This window comes from Heterodontus francisci, chromosome 7 (genome assembly GCF_036365525.1).
Source record: "Heterodontus francisci isolate sHetFra1 chromosome 7, sHetFra1.hap1, whole genome shotgun sequence".
NCBI lineage: Eukaryota > Metazoa > Chordata > Chondrichthyes > Heterodontiformes > Heterodontidae > Heterodontus > Heterodontus francisci.
The window spans coordinates 124,697,829-124,721,593 of record NC_090377.1 but is presented as its reverse complement, the minus strand read 5'-3'; the positions used below and the strand labels follow the sequence as shown (position 1 = coordinate 124,721,593).

General features: G+C 45.6%; 1 protein-coding gene across 1 annotated transcript in view; it reads right to left on the bottom strand.

Annotated features, from left to right (window-relative positions):
• Positions 1-23,765, bottom strand: part of LOC137372308 (Krueppel-like factor 7) — a 73,927-nt gene that overhangs the window by 21,920 nt on the left and 28,242 nt on the right. The window contains exon 2 of the mRNA XM_068036122.1: positions 7,552-8,116. Within this exon, the coding sequence (XP_067892223.1) occupies positions 7,552-8,116 (565 nt within the window). The remainder of the gene's footprint in view (positions 1-7,551; positions 8,117-23,765) is intronic.

Here is a 23,765-nt window from a genome sequence, read left to right as displayed (position 1 = left end):
TCTGCTAAGGGAAATAGGTCCTTCCAATCCACTCTATCCGAGTCCCTCATACTTTTATAGCCTCAATTAAATCTCTCCTCAGCCTCCTCTGTTCCAAAGAAAACAGTCCCAGCCTATCCAATCTTTCCTCTTAGTTAAAATTCTCCATTGCTGGCAACATCCTCATAAATCTCCTCTGTACCCTCTCTAGTGTGATCACATCCATCCTATATTCAGTGATCAGAACTCTAACTGTGTTCTAACTAGTGTTTTATACAGTTCTAACATTACCTCCCTGCTGTTTTACGCTAGGCCTCAGAAGGTAAAGAACAGTATTCTTTATACCTTCTTAAATATCTTATCTACCTGTCCTGCTACCTTCAGGGATCGGTGAACATGCACTCCAAGGTATCCCTGTTCCTCTACACGTCTCAATATCCTACCATTTATTGCGTAGTCCCTTGCCTCATTTGTCCTCTTCAAATGCAATACCTCACACTTCTGCAGATTGAATTCCATTTGCCACTTTTCTGCCCACCTGCCCAGTCCATTGACATTTTCCCGCAGTCTACAGCTTTCTTCTTCACGATCAACCACACGGCCACTTTTTGTATTGTCTAAACTTCTTTACCACGCCCACTACATTTAAGTCTAAATCACTGATATATACCAGAAAAAGCAAGTGACCAGTACTAAGTCCTGAATACTGGAAACAGCCTTCCAGTCAAAAAAAACAGCCACCAACCATTACTCTTTGCTTCCTGCCTCTGAGACAATTTTGGATCCAACTCGTCACTTTTCCTTGGATCCCATGGGCTTTGAATTTAACTGACCAGTCTGCCATGTAGGGCTTTGTCAAAAGCCTTGTTAAAATCCACATAGACTACATCAAACATACTACTCTCATCAACCCTCCATGTTACCGCCACAAAAAATGAAAATCAAGTTAGTCATACACAACCTCCATTAACAAATTCATGCTGACTGGCCTTGATTAATCAGTGCCTTTCGAAATGATGATTAATACTGTCCTTCAGAATTTTTCCAATAATTTGCCCACTGCCAAGGTTTGGCTGACTGGTCCGGTATTACTTGGTCTATACCGTCCTCCCTTTTTAAACAACAGTACATCCGTAACAGTTCTCCAGTTCTTTGGCATCATGCCTGTAGCAAGGTAGGATTGGAAGACGATGGTCAAAGCCTCTGCTATTTCTTCCCTCGCTTCTCTTAACAGCCTGGGATACATTTAATCTGGACCTGGTGATTTATCTGCTTTCAAAGATGTTAAACCCCTTAATATTCCCTCTCCCATCTTGTTTATCCTATCCAATTTTTCACACTCCTCTTCCTTAACTACATCAGTACTGTCTCCCTCTTTTGTGAAGATAGACGCAAAGTATTCATCAAGGACCATGCATGTGTCTTTCTGGTCTCTAACCAGCCCTACACTTTCCTCAGTTACCCTCATGCTCTTTATGTATTGATAAAGCATCTTTGGGCTTTTATCTGACATAAGATTTTTGCTTGCCTTCTCCTACTCTGTATACTCTGACATTCAGTGGGCTTTAGATTTGGGAGTCCTACTATTTTTCTTTGAGAGAACATATTTGTTCTGAACCCTTTCTATCTCCTCCTTGAATAGAGTGGCCATTCATCCAGTTTTGTACCAGACAGTCCGGATTTCAGCACATCTGGCTCTGTTCCGGTACTGGACACCTTTGGACGTGGTATTTTGAAGTTCGCAACGCCGCGGCCCAGCCTGAGGGAAATGTCCGTTCATTCGTGGGTGCTCACTGACCAATGTGCCGATGATTTAAAATGAATGATATCAATCAACCAATTAGAGGCTAGGTGGTTCCAAATGGCCACCCTACTAGTCTCATTGGTTAAATGTCACTTATGAAATCATTTCCAGGTCGGTGAGCACTCACGAGAAAAGGCCCTATCGGACCTGTCCTGTATCCTTATGACACCACCCTCGACGTTATGCTACATGTTGTCCTATCAGCCTCACTGGCTAATATCAATGTAAGTAATTATTACTTAAACTTAATCAATAAATGGATTCAGCGCACAAAAAAAATGCAATTGCAGTGCTCCGTGCTCTTTTTTAATTAATTTTATTGGCAGGCCTCAAGCTTGTAGCCATTTCATGCATGTGTGCATGCAAGGGATTGATGGGCTGGGGAGCAGCATCTGTGTCCAATATTCCTGACCTCTGCCAGTGGCCGCCCTATCCTTGAATGCCTCCCGCTGCTCTGACACTGATTTACCTTCAAGTAACAGCTGCCGGTCCACATCTGTCAAATCACATCTCAGCTTAGCAAAACTGGCCTTTCCCCAATTCAAAACTTTTGCTCCTGGTCTATCTTTGTCCTTTGCCATAACTGTGCTACATCTAACTGAAATTAATCACAATCACCAAAATGCTCTCCCACTGATATCTCTTCCGCCCGCCCAGCTTCATTCCTCAACCTAAATCCAGAACTGCCCCTTCCTTTGTTGGGCTTCCTGCGTACTGGCTAAAACAGTTCTCCTGACTGTATTTTAAGAATTCTGCACCCTCAAAACCATATACACTAATTCTGTCCCCATTAATGTTGTCAATGGAAGGTTAAATTAAGGACTTCGAGAGGATATAAAGAGAGCCTGCTGGGAAACAGGCAGAAAGACAGGAGGCAGAGATATGTAGCTCTGCGTTGTGAATAAACCCACTATCAAGAAAAGGATCTGTGCCTAGCTTCATTCTTCATCAAAATACTGCAGATGCTGGAAATCTGAAATAAAAACAAGAAATGCTGGAAATACTCAGCAGGTCTGGCAGCATCCCTGGAGAGAGAAGCAGAATTAACGTTTCAGGTCAGTGACCCTTCTTGAGATCTAGCAAATATTAGAAATGTGAAAGGTTTTAAGCAAGTAAAGCAGGGGTGGGGCAAGAGATAACAATCTCTTGCCCCACCCCCACTTTATTTGCTTATAACCTTTTACATTTCTAATATTTGCTAGTTCTGAAGGGTCACTGACCTGAAACGTTAACTCTGCTTCTCTCTCCAGGGATGCTGCCAGACCTGCTGAGTATTTCCAGCATTTCTTGTTTTTATTTCATTCTTCATCATTTGGCTTTGATCCATATAACAAATATTAGGCTAGTTGAAATCCCCTATTATTGCCTTGCTGTTTTTGCACTTTTGAGCAATTTGCCTACATATTTGCTCTTCTATCTCCCTCTGACTTTTTAAAGGTCTGTAGTACACACCCAACCCCATTTTTGTTCCTCAGTTCAATCCATATGGCCTCATTTGAAACTCCTTCTACCGTATCATCTCTTTTCACAGCAGTAATTTTTTTTAAACCAATATTGTAGCCCCCCTCCTTTTTTATCCCCCTCTCTATCTCGTTTGAAAATTCTAACCAGGAATGTTGAGCTGCCATTCCTGGCCTTCTTTAAGCCATGTTTCAGTAACAGCTATACATACTTCCAAGTGTATATCTGTGCCCTCAGCTCATCTGTCTTATTTACTAGACTCCTTTCATTGTATGTACTATTAAGCACTGCCAAACTCCTTTGTCGTCTATTTTCTAGCCTTTGTTTCCTTGACCTTCCAGACTCACTGACTAATTTTCTGCCTTCCATTTCCAGCTTTGCTTCTCTCCCTTCTGAATCTACGCTCACCCCCATGCCAAGTTAGCTTACACCCTCCCCAACAGCACTAGCAAACTTTCCCATGACGATATTGTGTCCAATTATGGACACAACACTTTAGACAAGGTGACAAGGCCTTGGAGAGGGTGCAGAGACTTATTAGAATGGTACCAGGGATGAGGGACTTCAGTTATGTGGAGAAACAGCAGAGGCTGGGTTTGTTCTCCTTCGAGCAGAGGAGGCGAGGATGTGATTTGGTGGAAATGCTCAAAATTATGAAGGGTTTTGATAGTTTCTCCCTATCAACTGTCTCCATTGGTAGGAGGGTCAGTAACTAGGGAACACAGATTTAAAATCTGGGCGGGGGGGAAGTTGGGAGAGAAAGAGGAGGCTTTTTTATGCAGCACGAGTTGAGATCCAGAATGCACTACCTGAAAGGATGATGGAAGCAGATTCAATAGCAGCATTCAGCTGTTAGCCTCAACTATTCACGGCAATTATTAATGGTATTGATTGAATACTTAAATGGGATAGAAAGCCACATATGCAAATTTGCTGATGACACAAAGATGGACAACACTGTAATCAGTGTAAATGGAAGCATAAAATTACAAAGAGACAGTGATAGATCAAGTGACCGGGCAAAACTGTGGCAAATGTAGGTAAATGCAAAATCATCCATTTTGGGCGTAAAAAAGGATAGAACAGGGTACTTTCCAAATGGCAGCTAGAAACAGTGGACGTCCAAAGAGATTTGGGTGTCTAGGTACATAGATCATTAAAATGTCACAAAGCCTCATGTAATGTTGGCCTTTATATCTAAAGGAATACAATACAAGAATAGAAGTCATACTGCAGCTATACAAAGCCCTGGTTAGACTACACCTGAAGTACTGGGTGCAGTTCTGGGCACCACACCTTAGGAAGGATATATTGGCCTTGGAGCGAGTGCAGTGTAGGTTTACCAGAATGATATCTGGACTCCAAGGGTTAAATTACAAGGAGAGATTACACAAACTAGGGTTGTATTCCATTGAATTTGCAAGGTCAAGCAGTCATTTGTTTGAAGTTTTCAAGATAGGGTAGATAGAGAGAAAGTAGATAGACTGGGGAGTCTATGAGTAGTGGTCTAAAACATGGTCTAAAAATTAGAGCCAGACCTTTCAGAAGTGAAATTAGGTAACACTCCTACAGACAAAGGGTGGTAGAAGTTTAGAACCGTCTTCCACAAACAGCAATTGATACTAGAACAATTGTTAATTAAATTTGCGATTGATATATTTTTGTTAACCAAAGGTATTAAGGGATTTGAAGCAAATATGGGTATATGGAGTTAGGTCGTAGGTCAGCCACTATCTTATTGAATGGTGGAATAGGCTCGAGGGGTGAAGTGATCTATTCCTGTTCCTATTGGATTGATAAATACTTGAAGAGAAAACATTTTCACAACTATGGGGAAAGAACAGAGGAATGGGAAAAATTGGATCACTCTTTCAAAGAGCTGGCACAGGCACGATGGGCCAAAAGTCCTCCATCTCTGATGGAAGGTCCTATGATTCTAAATGGATGGCCAAGTCTCTTGGTGGTTGTGGTGATTCCAAGATGATACAGCTGGTAATGAGAGACTCAAGCACGAGTTCACCCTCTGAGGTTAACTGTAATCTGATACGTGGGCCAGGTCAAGTCCACAGTACTCCAGGACAGTGCTGATGATTGACCAGCCAGCTTGACTCATTGATGGGACTTGCAGGGGTACAGCAGGTCATGGCAGCTGGTATATTCTTCCCATTCCACTCCAGACTACCCCACAAGCCAAATGCCCTGAGAAGTAGGGATGGTGGTACTAGTTGATGAAGCAATAGGGAGTCTACCAGTATCTCTGCTAGTAAGCTGCAATGTTTTCACTGACTGAAGCCCATTTCGGAAAATAAGGACTAGAGTAGGCCATTCACCCTGTTCTGCAATTTTATTAGATCATGTTTGATCTGTATCAGAACTCCATCCATCCACCTTTGTTCTGTCGTCTATGAATCGACAAATCTCAGTTTTAAAACGTTCAATTTTCAACATTGGATCAAAGAGGTAGGTTTGAAGGAGCGTCTATGGGAGCAGAGAGGTTTAAGGAGGAAATTCCAGAGCTTAGGGCACAGGTGGCTAAAGGCACAGTCACCAATCGTGGGGCAAAAGAAATCTGGGATTTACATGAGGCCAGAATTAGAGGAACACAAGTTCTGAGGGCTGTAGGTCTGGGAGAGGCTACGGAAATGGGGTGAGGCAAGGTCATGGAGGGACTGGAAAACAAGGATGACCTATCAAGGAATACAGACATTGATGAGGAAATTCAGCACCGCATTAACAGGCCCTCAGCAATTTTCAACCACCTGAGGACCAGGGTCTTTGATAGAAAGGGACCAGATATATCTATGAAGACCAGAGTTTTTACAAGTTTGTTGTTCCTCAACCCTACTCTACAGATCTGTATCATGGTATACTGACAGAAAGCAGCTCAAGACTCTCAAGTACTTTCACCAATGTTCCTTACACAGAATCCTTCAAGTGGGCTGGGATGATCATAAACCCAATCCATTCTCAAAAACTGGTTATATTAGCGTTGAAGCAATAGTTATCAAAAACAAACTTCACTGGTCTGGCCATGCAAGTCGAATAGATGACTCCAGAGTCCCGAAACAATTACTTCATTCGGAATGGAGCTCCGGACAAGGAAGGGTTGACAGCGAAAGATCTAAAGATAATTTGAAACTCAACCTGAAGAAATGCGGCATTGGCATCAACACACGAGAGGCAACCAAAGGCGGCAAACTGTGACAATCCATCGCAAGCAGAGTTAACAGGTTTGGAACAAGCTGCGATCACCAAAGATAAAGAAAAATGTGGACAACAACAACAACAACAACTTGCATTTAAATAGTGCTTTTAATGTAGTAAAACGTCCCAAGGTGCTTCACAGGAGCGCAAACAAAATATGACACTGTGCCACAAAAGGAGATATTAGGAGAAGTGATCAAAAGCTTGGTTTTAAGGAGCATCTTAAAGGAGCAGAAGTAGAGGTGGAGAGATTTGGGGATGGAATTCCACAGTTTACGGCCTAGACTGTAGGACTAGAGGAGGATACAGAGAGAGGGAGTAGAAGATCTCTCCCTTGGATTATAAAGCCACCTAAATGCTCACTAAAGACATGGCCAAATTTAAAACTCCCTTTAAAGCTAAGAAACAATCTTATTCCATTATCGAGGAATTGCCAAAGACTAATATGCATTTTCCATTGATTGAATTTCTGCATGTTTTAGTGGTCGTATGTCTCTTGGTTCTTGCCAGCTTGTCCTGATAATTCTCTGAGTTTAGAGCAAATGGGTTGCATCTTAAAAAGGGAAGAAGTGTACACTCCACACCAAACAAGCAGAACCTGTACTGATGCGGATTGTCTCCCCACACTGACCCATTAAAGGTCATGTAAGCAGCAGTTTAGAGACTCCCAAATGTGGGAAGAGGGTATTGTAGGGGTTAACACAATCAAGTGATCAGCAGTTCACAGTGTATGTATTTTCCCCCCAAAAAATATCTGGAAATAAAAAGTTCCCATCGATAAAAAAAAAGAGGCCATCAGATTGTCATAAAAACATGCCGTTTAGGGAAGGGAACCTGCCGTCCTTACCCAAACTAGGCCGATTTGCATCTCCAGCCCCACACTTAGGTGATGGACTCTTAACTACCCTCTGAAGTGGCCTGGCAAGAACGTTCACCATCACCTTCTCAGGGCAACCAGGGATGGGCAATAGATAGCAGCCTTGCCAGTGACGCCCACATACTGAGAATGAAATCAAAAAGGACAATTTGCTTTACAGTATGATGGGGAGACGATGGTGGGCTTGCCCCACATCCCAAATAGGCCCGAGAGAAGAGTTGCCTACCTGTGTGCGTTCTCTGGTGGGCTTTCAAGTGCGAGCTCTTGGTGTAAACTTTCCGACAGCCGTTAAACTGACAGCGGTGAACCCTCTTCTTGTTGTCCGGCGAGATCTCAAGGTCACCCTGTCCATTCTCACTTATCGCCTTGACCAGGCCAAGGCCGCCTTTCCTCTGGACAACTTTCACCACCGTCGAGTCATCCGCGGCCGCCAGGGCGTGCGACGGCTTTAACAAATGTCTGCCGAGCTCCGGTGAGGAGGGTGGTGTGAGGGACGTCACGGCGTTGAGCTGGGCCGGGTTGACCGAGGTCGGGGCCTCGGAGGGCAGCTCTGCTGTCGTTTGTAAGGCGAAGGGCATCTCCAGCTGGAGTTTATGCGGGGAGGTGGGAGTGGACGGCAGGTCGCTCCTGTCCGGCTGCCTTCTCAGAAGGCCGGGTTGCGGAGAGTGCACCAGCTCCCCTACACTGGCGGCTCCCGCCGAGGCATTCAGCATACAGTCCAGCTCCTCCAGGAACGGGTCCGACAGCTTCTTGGGCTCCGTCTGAAGGTATCGCTCCAACTCGAGACATGTCTAGTGGGACGGGATTGGGGATAAAGTACAAGTAGAAGCATCACTGGAAGGAAATTTCCTATTGAATTCCATATTAAAAACATACTTAACCAGAGTAATCTTGTCATCTGCTTAGATACAGCCGAGCCCAAGAATCTTAGAATGGTTAGAGCACAGAAGGAGGCCATTCGGCCCATCACGTCTGGGCCAGCTCTCTGCAAGAGCAACTCAACTAGTCCCACTCCCTGCCTTTTCCCCGCAGCCGTGCAAATCTTTTCTCTTCAGATAATTATCCAGTTCCCTTTTGAATGTCTCAATTGAATCTGCTCCACCACACTCAGGCAGTGCGTTCCACATCCTAATCACTCAAAGAACAAAGAACAGTACAGCACAGGAACAGGCCATTCAGCCCTCCAAGCCTGCGACGATCTTGATGCCTGCCTAAACTAAAACCTTCTGCACTTCCGGGGACCGTATCCCTCTATCCCCATCCTATTCCTGTATTTGTCAAGAAGCCTCTTAAACATCGCTATCGTACCTGCTTCCACCACCTCCCCCGGCAGCAAGTTCCAGGCACTCACCACCCTCTGTGTAAAGAACTTGCCTCGCACATCCCCTCTAAACTTTGCCCCTCTCACCTTAAACCTATGTCCCCTAGTAACTGACTCTTCCACCCTGGGAAAAAGCTTCTGACTATCCACTCTGTCCATGCCGCTCATAACTTTGTAAACCTCTATCATGTCGCCCCTCCACCTCCGTCGTTCCAGTGAAAACAATCCGAGTTTTTCCAACCTCTCCTCATAGCTAATGCCCTCCAGACCAGGCAACATCCTGGTAAACCTCTTCTGTACCCTCGCCAAAGCCTCCACGTCCTTCTGGTAGTGTGGCGACCAGAATTGCATGCAATATTCTAAGTGTGGCCTAACTGAAGTTCTATACAGCCGCAGCATGACTTCCCAATTTTTATACTCTATTGCCCGACCGATGAAGGCAAGCATGCCGTATGCCTTCTTGACTACCTTATCCACCTGCGTTGCCACTTTCAGTGACCTGTGGACCTGTACGCCCAGATCTCTCTGCCTGTCAATACTCCGAAGGGTTCTGCCATTTACTGTATACTTCCCACCGGCATTAGACCTTCCAAAATGCATTACCTCACATTTGTCCCGATTAAACTCCTTCGGCCATTTCTCCGTCCAAGTCTCCAACTGATCTATATCCTGCTGTATCCTCTGACAATCCTCATCACTATCCGCAACTCCAACCTTTGTATCGTCTGCAAACTTACTAATCAGACCAGTTACATTTTCCTCCAAATCATTCATATATACTACGAAGAGCAAAGGTCCCAGCACTGATCCCTGCGGAACACCACTAGTCACATCCCTCCATTCAGAAAAGCACCCTTCCACTGCTACCCTCTGTCTTCTATGACAGAGCCAGTTCTGTATCCATCTTGCCAGCTCACCTCTGATCCCGTGTGACTTCATCTTTTGTACCAGTCTGCCATGAGGGACCTTGTCAAAGGCTTTACTGAAGTCCATATAGATAACATCCCTTCCTTCATTAATCATCTTCGTCACTTCCTCAAAAAACTCAATCAAGTTAGTGAGACAGGACCTCCCCTTCACAAAACCATGCTGCCTCTCGCTAATAAGTTCATTTGTTTCCAAATGGGAGTAAATCCTGTCCCGAAGAATCCTCTCTAATAGTTTCCCTACCACTGACGTAAGGCTCACCGGCCTATAATTCCCTGGATTATCCTTGCTACCCTTCTTAAACAAAGGAACAACATTGGCTATTCTCCAGTCCTCTGGGACCTCATCTGTAGCCAATGAGGATACAAAGATTTCTGTCATGCATTCAGGAAGTACAGGAACATCGGAAAAGGTGGAGGGGTAGCTCTGTTAATTAATGATGGTATTAGTGCAAAAGAGAGGGATGAATTAAGTTCAGGAGACCAGGATGTAGAAGCAGTTTGGGTACAGATGACAATGCTGCAGTGACAAAAATCAGGGATACACAAAATGCCAGAATTGGGGGAACGCAGGGTTGGACTGTAGGTCATTATAGAGATAGGGAGGAGGTGAGGCTATGGTGGGATTTGCACACAAGGATTCTTTATTATTCGGCTATAGAACAGCAAACTAATTGCCTTATTCTCCCCTTCCTAAACTCCAACTCAGTAATTGTGGCTCAGCAGACTCATTCATCCTTCAGTGACGCTTGTCACACAGCAACTGCATAAAATGTACCGGTTGCCCCTGGCTACCAGCAAATTTAAAGGGGGCCTTCCAAGAACAACACACATGGCAATGGTTTTAAGGCTGTAATCTCATCTCTAATTAGGATGATAACTATAAATCAGTGGGGCTGCTTCAACCCAATTTAAAATTTACTCACTGCAAATCAATCCCCGATCCAGCCAATGTCAGTGGTAGGTAGCTTGACAGACACAACGAGCAGTCTTTTATTGTACATACTAGTCTGCGTTCGGTCACACTGCATGTTCCACCTGGACAGTGTACAAATCCATTTACAGCGACACACGCGCACACACGCACACACCTCTTTGAAATAACAGATACTGTCCAACAAACTACAAGTTGCACCACCAGACACACAAACTGCCCGGACAGTGTGTACTATGTACAGGATGCAGTACAGCAACTCGCCGAGGCTTATTTGACAGCACCTCCACCACCTAGAGGAACAAGGGAAGCTGGTGCATGGGAATACTGTCACCTCCAAGATCCCCCCCAAGTCACATGCCATCCCACCTTGGCCATGTATCACTGTTCCCTCATAGTTGCTGGATCAAAATCCTGGAACTCCCTCCCTCTTGGCACTGTCGGAGCACCTTCACCACACAATTACCTTTCTCAAGGGTAAACTACGGATGGGCAATAAATACTGACCTTCCTGACAATGAATAAAAAAAGTCCAATAGCACTTCAGTGGTTCAGTGGTAATTCTCTTGCTTCTGAGCCAGAAACTTGTGGCTTCAAGTCTCACTCCAGAGACGTGAGCACAAATTCTAGGCTGACATTCCCAGTGCAGTACTGAAGGAGTGCGGCACTGTTGGAGGTGCCATCTTTCAAATGAGGTCAAATGGAGGATCTATCTACACTCTTGGGTGGATGTAAAAACATCTACAGCACTATTTGAAAGAGCAGGAGCGTTCTCCCTGTCCATCAACTAACATATGACCATTTATCACAATGCTGATTGTGGGAGCTTGCTGTGCGCAAATTGACTGCTGAGCTTCTGACACTATAACAGTGACCACATTTTAAAAAGTCCTTCTTTCAATGTCATCGCTACACATCCACCCTAAGCTCTAAATTCTCACCCATGCTCCCAATAATAGGGGCTCATGACACATGGAGTGACCGCCATCGGCCAAAGTAATGAGAATAATAAATAGGCACCAGCATTAATGTAGATGAAATGGGGCCTAAAACCTAGACTTCCCAAGGATCTTGCATCTATACTGATTGAAAGTCCATTCCCTCTGCCCGCAAGTGATCACCAGACTGGAAAAGATGCTCTGACACCCACAACTCTTCATTGCAACTGTGGTAGCTAATAATACCACATTGGTGTCGGTGGCACTTCAGAACAAATGGCCTGAATTACACTCACCCCCCTCAAAATACTGGAGACTTGAGCAGCCTTGCGATGGGGAGGAGAGGGGTGCCTCACCAGGTGAGGTGGTACCTCACTGAGCACCAACCCTCCCTCCTCCAGCTCCGCATTTACTGGACCCAAAAACACCAGACGTTAGGTCCCGGAAAATGAAAGGGGTGAAAGATCAAAAGGTGAGGAAATAAAAGTGAAGACTGTGGCCTTCCGATTCTCCGCAAACTTCTCTGATATCGAGTTGCCAGCATGCGTTCAGCTGTATCATTTCTGGCATCACAATAGGCCTATAGCTTTCCGATACCAGTAACGCCCCATCACTCACTGCTGGTCAGACTCGTGGGCGCATCAAGAATTGTCAGCATGCAATGGCTCTTTGGACTGCAATTTAATTGAGTAGGTTTTATACCCCCACTGCTGATCAAAACAGCAAACAATCCTTCCCTTTTGTGTTGCAGATAGGCCCTCAAACAGCAACTGAGATATCCAGCCAGGCTAATCATTTTTCGTGATGCTGCTTGAGGAATAAATATTGGCCAGGGACACGGATGAGAACTCCCCTGCTCTTCTTCAAATAGTGCCATGGGAACATTTACATCAACCAGAGAGGACACACAGGGTCTGGTTTAAAATCTCAACCAAAAGACCCTCGGTACGGCACTGGAGTGGCGGCCTGAATTACGTGCTCAAGCCTCTGGAGTGGGGCTTGAACCCACTGAGCCACAGCTGACACTTGTGACTGCATCTCTAAGCAATTGGTTCATACATGTAGCACTCTGGACATGCTTCTGACAGACATGATAACACTATTTATTACAGGTCAATAATGAGCTCACCACCACAATCCATGAGCGTCACTGTCCAAAGAAGCAAATATTCCAGCCTTCACCCCTCCCAATCTCCCCACAACTTTGTTTTTTTTTTCTTTCATGGGATGTGGGCATCGCTGGTCTTTATTGCCCATCCTGAACTGTCCTTGAGAAGGTGGTGTTGAGCTGCCTTCTTGAACTACTGCAGTCCGTGTGGGGTGTAGGTACACCCACAGTGCCGTTAGGAAGGGAGTTCCAGGATTTTGACCCAGTGACAGTGAAGGAACGGTGATATAGTTCCAAGTCAGGATGTTGTGTGACTGGGAGGTGGACTTGCAGGTGATGATGCTCCCATGCATCTTCTCTCCTTGTCCTTCTAGGTGTTGGAGGTTGCGGGCTTGGAAGGTGCTGTCAACGGAGCCTTGGTGAGATGCTGCAGTGCAGGAGGGAGTGAATGATTAAGGTGCTGGATGGGGTGCTGAACAAGTGGGCTGCTTTATCCTGGATGGAATCGAGCTTCTTGAGTGTTGTTGGAGCTGACCTCATCCAGGTAAGTGGAGAGTATTCCATCACACTCCTGACCTGTGCCTTGTAGATGGTGGACAGGCTTTGGGGAGTCAGGAGGTGAGTTACTTGCAGCAGAATTCCCAGCCTCTGACCTGCTCTTGTAGCCACGGTATTTATATGGCTACTCCAGTTCAGTTTCTGGTCAATGGTGACCCCCAGGATGTTGACGGTGGGGGATTCAGCGATGGTAATGCTGTTGAATGTCAAGGGGAGATGGTTAGAATTTCTCTTGTTGGAGATGGTCATTGCCTGGCACTTGTGTAGTACAAATGTTACTTGCCACTTATCAACCCAAACCTGGATGTTGTCCAGGTCTTGCTGGATGCAGGCACAGACTATTTCAGTGCCTGGGTTGTGAATGGTGCTGAACATTGTGCAATCATCAGCAAACATCCCCACTTCTGACCTTATGAAAGAGGGAAAGTCATTGATGAAGCAGCTGAAGATGGTTGGGCCCAGGACACTACCCTGAGGAACTCCTGCAATGATGCCCCGGTCCAACAACCACAACCATCTTCCTTTGTGCCAGGTATGACTCCAACCAGTGGAGAGCTTTCCTCCTGATTCCCATTGACTTCAATTTTGCTAGGATTCCTGGATGCCGTACTCATTCAAATGCTGCCTTGATGTTAAGAGCAGTCACTCTCACCTCACCTCTGGTGTTCAGCACTTTTCACAATGGTTGGGCCAAGGCTGTAATGAGGTCAGGAGCTGAGTGGCCCTGCAGAACCCAAACTGAGCATCACTGAGCAGGTTATTGCTAAGTAAATGCCGCTCAATCACACGGTCGATGACACTTTCCATCACTTTACTGATGATTGGGAGTAGACTGATGGGACGGTAATTGGCCAAGTTGGATTTGTCCTGCTTTTTGTTGATAAGACATACCTGGGCAATTTTCCACATTATAGGATAGATGCCAGTGTTGTAACTGGAACAGCTTGGCTAGGGGCGTGGCTAGTTCTGGAGCACAGGTCTTTAGTACTATTGCCAGAATGTCGTCAGGGCCCATAGCCTTTTCAGTATCCAGTATTTTCAGTCGTTTCTTGATATTACGTGGAGTGAATCAGACTTGAAGACTGGCATCTGAGATATTGGGGATCTCAGGAGGAGGCCGAGATGGATCATCAACTCGGCACTTCTGGCTGAAAATTGTTGCAAATGCTTCAGACTAGTCTTTTGCACTGATGTGCTGGGCTCCCCCATCATTGAGGATGGGGATGTTTTGGGAGCCTCTTCCTCCCAGTAGTTGTTTAATTGTCCACCACCATTGACTGGATGTGGCAGGACTGCAGAGCTTAGATCTGATCCCTTGGTTGTGGAATTGTTTGGCTATGTCTATTGCATGCTGCTTCTGCGGTTTGGCACGCAAATAGTCCTGTGTTGTAGCTTCACCAGGCTGACACCTCATTTTAAGGTATGCCTGGTGCTGCTCCTGGCATGCTCTCCTGCACTCTTCATTGAACCAGAGTTCGTCCTCCGCCTTGATGGCAATGGTAGAGTGGGGGATACACCAGGCCAGTAGGTTACAGATTGTGGTTGACTACAATTCTGCTGCTGCTAATAGCCTGCAGCACCTCATGGATGCCCAGTTTTGAGTTGCTAGATCTGTTCTGAATCTATCCCATTTTGCACGGTGATAGTGCCACACAACATGATGGAGTGTATCCTCAGTGTGAATATGGGACTTCATCTCCACAAGGACTGTGCGGTGGTCCCTACCAATACTGTCATGGATAGATGCACCTGCAACAGGTAGATTGGTGAGAACGAGGTCAAATAAGTTTTTCCTCATGTTGGCTCCCTCACCACCTACCGCAGATCCAATCTAGCAGCTATGTCCTTTAGGACTTGGCCAGCTCGGTCAGTAGTGGTGCTACCGAGCCTCTCTTGGTGATGGACATGGAATTCCACCACCCAGAGTATATTCTGCATTCTTGCTACCCTCAGTGCTTCGTCCAAGTGGTGTTCAGCATGGAGAAGCACTGAGTCATCAGCTGAGGGACGGCAGTGCTGGAGCCTCAACTATTTACAATCTATATTAATGATTTGGATGAAGGGATCATCTGTATTGTAGCCAAATTTGCTGATTTTACAAAGATAGGTAGGAAAGCAAGTTGTGAGGAGGACACCAAGAGTCTGCAAAGGGATAGAGTTAGGTTAAGTGAGTGGGCAAAAATTTGGCAGATGGAGGAAAATGTGAGGTTATCCACTTTGGCAGGAAGAATAGAAAAGCAGAATATTATCTACATGGAGAGAGACTTCAGAGGGGTCCGGGTGTCCTTGTATAGGAATCACAAAAAGTTAGCATGCAGGTACAGCAAGTAATTAGGAAGGCAAATGGAATGTTGACATTAATTGCAAATGGGATGGAGTATAAAAGTAGAGAGTTCTTGCTGCAAATGTACAGGGCATTGGTGAGACCACACCTGGAATACTGCATACAGTTCTGGTCTCCTTGCTTAAAGAGGGATATACTTGCATTGGAAGTAGTTCAGAGAAGGTTCACTAAGCTGATTCCTGAGATGAAGGGGTTGTCTGATGAGGAAAGATTGAGCTATACTCATTGGAGTTTAGCAGAATGAGAGGTGATCTTGTTGAAACATATACATTTCTGAGGGGGCTTGACAGGGCAGGTGCTGAGAGGACGTTTCCCCTCGTGAGACGAAGAGAATTTTTTTCTCTCAGAGGACCGTTAATCTTTGGAATTCTTCTTCTCAGAGAGCAGTGGATTGATTAGATTAGAGATACAGCACTGAAACAGGCCCTTCGGCCCACCGAGTCTGTGCCGAACATCAACCACCCATTTATACTAATCCTACACTAATCCCATATTCCTACCAAACATCCCCACCTGTCCCTATATTTCCCTACCACCTACCTATACTGGTGACAATTTATAATGGCCAATTTACCTATCAACCTGCAAGTCTTTGGCATGTGGGAGGAAACCGGAGCACCCGGAGAAAACCCACGCAGACACAGGGAGAACTTGCAAACTCCACACAGGCAGTACCCGGAATCGAACCCGGGTCCCTGGAGCTGTGAGGCTGTGGTGCTAACCACTGCGCCACTGTGCCGCCCAAATGCTGGGTCATTGAATACATTCAAGGCTGAGTTAGTCAGATTTTTGATCTACAATGGAGTCAAAGGTTATGGGGGGGGTGGGAGGCAGGAAAGTGGAGTAAAGGCCACAATCAGATCGGCATGATCTTATTGAACGGCGGAGCAAACTCGAGGGCCGAAAGGCCTACTCCTATTTCTTACGGTAGGTGGTGATCAGCAAGAGGTTTCCTTGCCCACGTTTGACCTGATCCCATGAGACTTCATGGGGTCTGGAGTCAATGTTGCGGACTCCCAGGGCAACTCCCTCCCGACTGTATATCTCTGGTGGGTCTGTCCTGCCGGTGGGACAGAACAAACCCAGGGATGGTGATGACGGTGTCTGGGACATTGTCTGTAAGGTATGACTCAGTGAGTAATGACTATGTCAGGCTGTTGCTTGACTAGTCTGTTGGACAGCTCTCCCAACTTTGGCACAAGCCCCCAGATGTTAGTGAGGAGGACTTTGTAGGGTCGACAGGGCAGGGTGGGCCTTTGTCGTTTCCAGTGCTTCAGTCGATGCCAGGTGGTCTGTCAGGTTTTATTCTTATTTGTCTTTTCTATGGCAGTTTAATGCAACTGAGTGGCTTGCCAGGCCATTTCAGAGAGCAGTTAAAAGTCAACCTCATTGCTGTGGGTCTGGAGTCACGTAAAGGCTAGACCAGGTAAGGACGACAAGTTTTCTTCCCTGAAGGATATTAGTGAACCAGATGGTTTTTACAGCAATCCGGTAGTTTCATGATCATTATTGAGACTCGCTTTTCATTCCAGATTTATTAATTCATTGAATTTAAGTTCTCCCAGATGCTGTGGTGAGATTTGAACACATGTCTCCAGCGCATCAATCTGGGCCTCTAGATTATTCGTCCAGTAGTGTTACCACTCTGCTAATGTCCCCAAACCACCCAGTACTCAGGCCTCCTACAACAGGCCTCGGAGTTACACATCCCCCCTCCGACTCTGCTGCCTCTGACATGTTTGTGACTGAACACATAGGGGCCCAGACCTGCCTGTCCCACATGTAGTCCAAGGTATTAAAGTAACAATTCTAATGAGAATTGTAGGAGTTGTGAGGCCGTCACAATTACTATCCTGCCTTTCTCCACCGCAGAGGAATTGAAGTCTGGTCAGCTCCACCTGCTCCTGCACCATCATCAGGAGCGTGTCACTGGGTGCAAACAGAATGAGCGGCAAGCCACATTTCCCCCTTATCAGAGTGCGGCTGGTTAGCAACATTTAACAAAAACAAATGTTCACGTACGGGTACACACGAGCGATTTCACAGCTATAGAGAGCAGGGCATCAACTGGTCTCCGAGAAAGAGTACACAGCAATGTGACAAGATAAAATGGGTCCCGTGAGTGTGGAGGATCATTTATTTGAAAGCCAAAGCATAGCTTTTCAACACAAAAAAGGAGCAGGAATTTGGACGATGCCTTTGCACTGCATTAAGAAACGTCCAAATTGCCTCTCCACTGCTGCCAGTCTCCCCAGACTGCCAGCTGTAAAGTCTCTCGACTCCAATGGCCAACGCAGCTGGGCACACGGAACGTTTCCCAGCAGAAAAATTACCCGGCAATTAGGAGGAAACCCATTCAAAACGAAACAGGTCCTGCAGGCAGCCAAGACAGCTAATGAAATGGGACTTCTGTCAGCACAGCCCAGTACTAAAGAAAATTAAATAGATTTTAATTATGCTGCCACAAAGACGAGCTTTTCTTTGAACTGTTGCGGGGATGTGGGGAAGGGTGGAGGGATGAGAGAACATCACACCTTATTTTCCTCCTTCTATGCTTCTGCTCCCCGTCTCTGTAACCTCTTCCAGCCCTACGACCCTCCTAGGTCGCTGTGCTCCACCAATTCAGGCCTTTTGGGCATCCCAGTTTTCCTTCACCCAACCATTGGCAGCTGTGCCTTCAGCTACCAAGGCCCCACATTCTGAATCCCCCTCATTAAATCTTTCTACCTCTCTCCTCCTCCAAGAAACTTCTTAAAACCTACCCTCTTTGACCTGTCCCAATATATCCTGACATGGCTCAGTGTCAAATTTTATTTGATAATGCTCCTGTGAAGCACCTTGGGATGTTTTACTATGTTAAAGGCGCTATATAAATACAAACTGTTGTTTGCATGTCAGCTTGGCTCATTGAGTGACACGCTCAGCTCCTTGGCATAAGGTTTGCCCCCTTCGAGGGCCAGACTAACAACAACTCGTCGTTTTGAGACTGGAGTCCCATATAGGCCAGGTCAGGTAAGGACAGCAAGTTTGCTTCCCTGAAGGATATCAGTTGGGTTCTTACGTCAATTCGACGGCTTCATGATCACTTTTATTGGTTGCAGATTTTTTTTTTTTTTGAACTGAATCCACATTTTCCAGCTGCCATGATGGGATTTGAACTCACAGTCTCTGAATTACCAGCCCACTAACAGTACAAGCAGAGCCTTTTAGCAACGTAATCTAAATTGCTCAAAGACTGGTACTCACACGGGGTGAGAAAGTAAATGAGGCGGCACAGTCATTGCCAAACACATTTGGTTTTCCACCCCATACCGAGGGCACCAACCCTCGCCCCATTGGTGCCAGAAGCAGCCCCCTCTTCAACAGCCTTTCTTTCCATGTGGCCTCAGCCTTGGCTTCATGGCCATGCGCTCACTTCGGAGTCAGAAAGTTGTGGGTTCAAGTCCCACTCTGGAGGCTTCAGCACAAATAATCGGCTGACACTCCAGTGCAGTACTGAGGGAGTGCAGCACTGTCGGAGGTGCCCATGAAACTTAGGACCCATCTACCCTCTCAAGTAGATGCAGAAGATCCCAGTGCACTACTTTGAAGATGATCAGGGGAGTTCTCCCTGGTGTCCTGGCGAATATTTATCCATCACTAAATAATGATTATTTGGTCATCATTTTATTGCCATTTGAGGGATCTTGCTGTGCACAAATTAGCTACCAAGTTTCCTACATTACAATAGGGACTACACTTTAAAAGTTCTTCACAGGGCATCAAGCACTTAGGGACATCCTGAGATCGCGACAGGCTCGGTAGAAATGCAGGTCTTTTTTCTATTAGTTGCAAACAGATTGAACCGAGGCCCTGTGTACTAGAAAAGATGAGGCCCAAATCCTAGCACAAATGTATTAAAAGCTTGATTTCAAGGTGAGGTATCTGAGGAGTCAGAGGGAAGAAGGATCACAAAATGTACTTCAAAAGCATAATTTTTACAAGGGAAAAGCAAATCCCAGTTTGATGCACTGGTATCCTCTTCCAGGCCTTCTGTCAGCCCTTTGACCAATGCTGTATCCAGTATCTTACCTGCCCCTAGATATCCACTTTTACTGTCCTCTTGCCCTCCCAACCCTCAGGTGCTTCTTACCCTTCCTGTTCAGGGAAAATGCCAAAAAGCATTTCTTCACACAAAAAAGGGCAGTGGAAACGGGGAACTCTCGACCCAAAAGAGCTTTTGAGGCTTTGGGGTATGGGGGCAGTGGGGGGGGGGGGGGGGGGTTCAGAGTCAATTGAAAATTTCAAAACTGTGGTTGATGAATTTCTGTTGCGTAAGAGTATTAAAGGTCAAGGGATCCAGGTGCGTAAATGGAGTTGAGATACAGAACAGCCATGATCTAACGGAATAGTGGAACAGGCTCAAGGGGGCTGAATGGCCTCCTCCTATTCTTAAGAACGTAAACTCATTGTACTCTCTCTCCCCACATGATCACAGAATCTCAGAATTATTACAGCACATTCGGCCCATCGTGCCTGTGCTAGCTCTTCGAAAGAGCAGTTTACCTAGTGCTGCTCCCCGGCCTCCCCGCCTTCGCCCTGCACATCTTCCTTTTTCAGATTAACAATCCAATTCCCTCGAGTGCCTCGATTGAACCTGCCTCCACCACACTCTCAGGCAGTGCATTCCAGATCCTAACCAACTCGCTGCGTGAAAATTTTTTTAAAAAGTGATAAAAGAATGGCTGATGTAAGACGGAGGAGCTGCAGTAATTTGCCTTCAGATTACATCCAAACCAAAACGACCGTCGCTCACTTGCACAAGATGGCTGTCCAAATTGGTCTGTTTCGTGCGTTCCCACAGCAGATGTAATGTGGAAAGGGGCCACTGCACGGACAGCAAACATGCGAGTAAGAGGAGGCTGAAGTGAGGTCTTGCTGGTTTTATTATGTTGTACAAACTTCCGGCTGGAATATATTCATCGGGCAACCCATTCAAATTCAGATTTCCACACTGTACAGACAAGCCAGACACAATCAATCACAAGCAGTTGGCTACTAATAGGATTAGACTGGGGGAAGCAGCTTCTCTGATGTTGCAGCTAAAAAAGGCAGCAGCTTCCAATCTCCCTCGAATCACAACCCACTTTCATTCCATTAACTTTTTCCTAAGGATTAACTTCGGTTCAAGTAGGATTGCGAGCCCTTTTTTTAAAAAAAAAACGGTCAAACCCAGGAGTTCAAATCGCGGCCAATTGGATTAGATGGTTATGTCTGGTGGTCATGTTCTTTGGTTACGCTTTTGTGTTACCGTTGCTCAGTGGAAATACCATTCAATTTTCCTCTGCCAACAGTCTCCTGTTACAGTGCAAATTTGCGAACTTGCTCTCCCAACCCCAAATGTCATCTGGTTTTTTGGTGAGCTTCCAAAAAGGTTAAATATTGAACAGTTAAGATGTTTCATTTTAATTTTTTTTTCAGAAAGGGAATCAGATATATTCTGCAAAAGAAAAATAAATTGCAGGGCTGTGGGGAAAGAGTAGAAGAGTGAGACTAATTGGATAGCTCTTTCAAGGGGCTGTCACAGGCATGATGGGCCGAATTACCTCCTTCTGTGTTGTGTGATTCTATGATGGGAGGGTTGGGCGGAGAAAGCTCATTCACCGTGACTGAAACAGTTCCTACTTCTCAGGCCTTTGGTAAACCTATGGCACTAGAAGGTTTAGTGGTAGCACTCTCGCCTCAGAGTCAGAGGTTGTGAGTTCAAGTCCCACTCCAGAGCATGGAGCCTAAAGTACTGAGGGAGTGCTGCACAGTCGACAGTGCGAGCTTTGAGATGTCAAACCTCCTGCCCTCTCAGGTGGGTATAAAAGATTCCATCGGACTATTTGGAAGAAGAGCAGGGGAGTTTTTCTGGTGTCCTGGCCAGTATTTATCCCTCAATACAACATCCCAAAAACAGATTTTCTGGTCATTATTACATTGTGGGAGCTTGCTGTGCACAAAACAGCTGCTACATTTCCTACATAACAACAGTGACTGCACTGCAAAAGAGTACTTCATTGGCTACAAAGCGCTCCGAGATGTCCTGAGGTCATAAAAGGCGCGATATAAATGCGGGTTATTTCTTTACGAGAAGCTTTACCAGTGAACACCCTCCAATCTTACCCTCCAGGCTGGCAGAGAGGATGAGTGCCAGTCCATTCTTAGGCTTCCACCAGTCCCCTTGCCTTACTGGGGCCAAGCAGCCAAGGAAAGCTCTCCATGGTCAAAAAAAAACACCCCATTTTTCATCTTACCATTTTACCAACTACCTTATAAAAAAAGGTTCAAATTCACCTGCACTCGACGTGGAATTAAATCTTGAGATCACATGCCCAACAACAGTGCCTACTACTCATTCTTATTTACTAATTAGAAATAAAATTAGTTAAGTGTGGATTACCAATTAGCCACATGTGGTTAACTGCTGGACAACACTGATCCACACACGGTGCTCGGCCTGTTGCCTTCTCCAGTGTTTTCTGTTTTTTATAAAACTGCAACCACCTTCTCTCTCTCGCATGCTCTAGATGTGCAGGTAGCAGAATAACAAGACAAGTATTGGAACTGTTCTTGTACAATATCAAAAGGCTATGTTACTGGCAATCCCTCTTGCACTGGGAAAGTAGTTGATGTAGTACGAGGGTGCACCTTGCTCTGTAACTGTTGGCAGAGCAGTCACTGGCCCGTGTTATAATAGATTTATTTTCTCTTAAAATAAGAACGCACGCAGACCTCAAAAGCACACTGCACCAAGACCAGCATCCAAAAGCTTAATACGTTCAATTCCTTCGTCTGCTAGTTTAACAAGCAGCTTCACCTTGTTTAAAATGAACAGTGGGCAAAGGAATTAAATCCAAAGCTGTTGTTATGCCTATCTCTGCAGAGTACCATTTCCCAGCCCTGCTGCACAGAGTAGGCCCCGTCAGCACTGAGGCTCAACAAAATCGAAAATGAAACTAGAGCTGAGATGAACACCAATGAGCTCTGGCTCAGTCTGTCGCATCTCACCTTGACAGTCAGAAGATCACGGGTTCAAGCCCCACTCCGGAGGCTTGAGCACAAAATCCAGGCTGACCCTCCAGTGCAGCACTGAGGGACAGCTGCACTGTCAGAGGTGCCGTCTTTTGTTTGAGATGTTAAACCGAGGCCCTGTCTCCCCTCTCAGGTGGATGTAAAAGATCCCATGGGACAATTTTTGAAGAGGAGCAGGGGAGTTCTGCCCAGTTCTGACCAATATTTACCCTGCAGCCTCTTCTAAAAAAAAAAGGCAGCCATTTATCTCTTTATTGTGTGCAACATAAATTCGTTGCTGTGTTTGCTTACACAAGGATTATACTTCAGAAAGAATAAAATTAGATTTATAATTGTGCTTTTCAAGACCTCAGGACATCCCAAAGTGCATTACAGCCAACAAGGTGCTTTCTGAAGTATAGCCACTGCTGTAATGTTGGAAATGCGGCGGCCAATTTGCGCACAGCAAGCTCCCAGAAACAGCAGCATGCAGATGAGCAGAAAAATCTGAAACGTACGGAATTCATTGGCTGGAAGCACACTGGTATATGCTAATAATGTGAAAGGTTCGCTATCAATGCAAGAGGTTTGTTTTGTAAGCCTCTGAGGTGTGTGTGTCTGTGTCTGTGTGTGTGTGTGTGTTGGGGAGGATTAATCACTGCTTATTTGACAGGTAAGCAGCAATTGGATAAAGATGAGGTGAAGACCGATCTAATTGAGGGGTTTAAAATAATGAAGGGGTTTGGCAGTGTAGACAGGAGATTGTCTCTAGAAAGGGCGACCTCAAAGGACCCAAGCTTGGAGTCCAAGCTAAGCCAGCTAAAGAAAAACCCATGAAAAAAATGTCTTCACGTGAAGAATTGAGAGAAATTGGAACTCAACTCCGCCAGAAGGGAACAGGTGAGGAACCAACTGCAGTATAAATTAATACCACATACACATGAATTGTTAAACTTGTTGTTGAAATATTTTATGTAAATGACATGGCGAAAGGGGCCGATAATTGGGATCAAGAGTTCGAATGGCTAACGCAATGGCAGAGTTGGCTCAATGGGCCAAATGGCCTCCAGCTGGTTCTTCGAATATAAGGAAATCAAAATGCTTGTGCACATGAGGGAAGGTATAACAACAGAGTACAAGGCTAAACTGTGGAGGATTAACAGGAATGATTGTAAGTGATTTTTTTTTTGCACTGAATGAGATCCAGTTGTCGTGGGAATGGAAGATCTTTTGTGCGAATCAAGTGCCACTGTCAATAGCAAGCACTTCCAGGCCA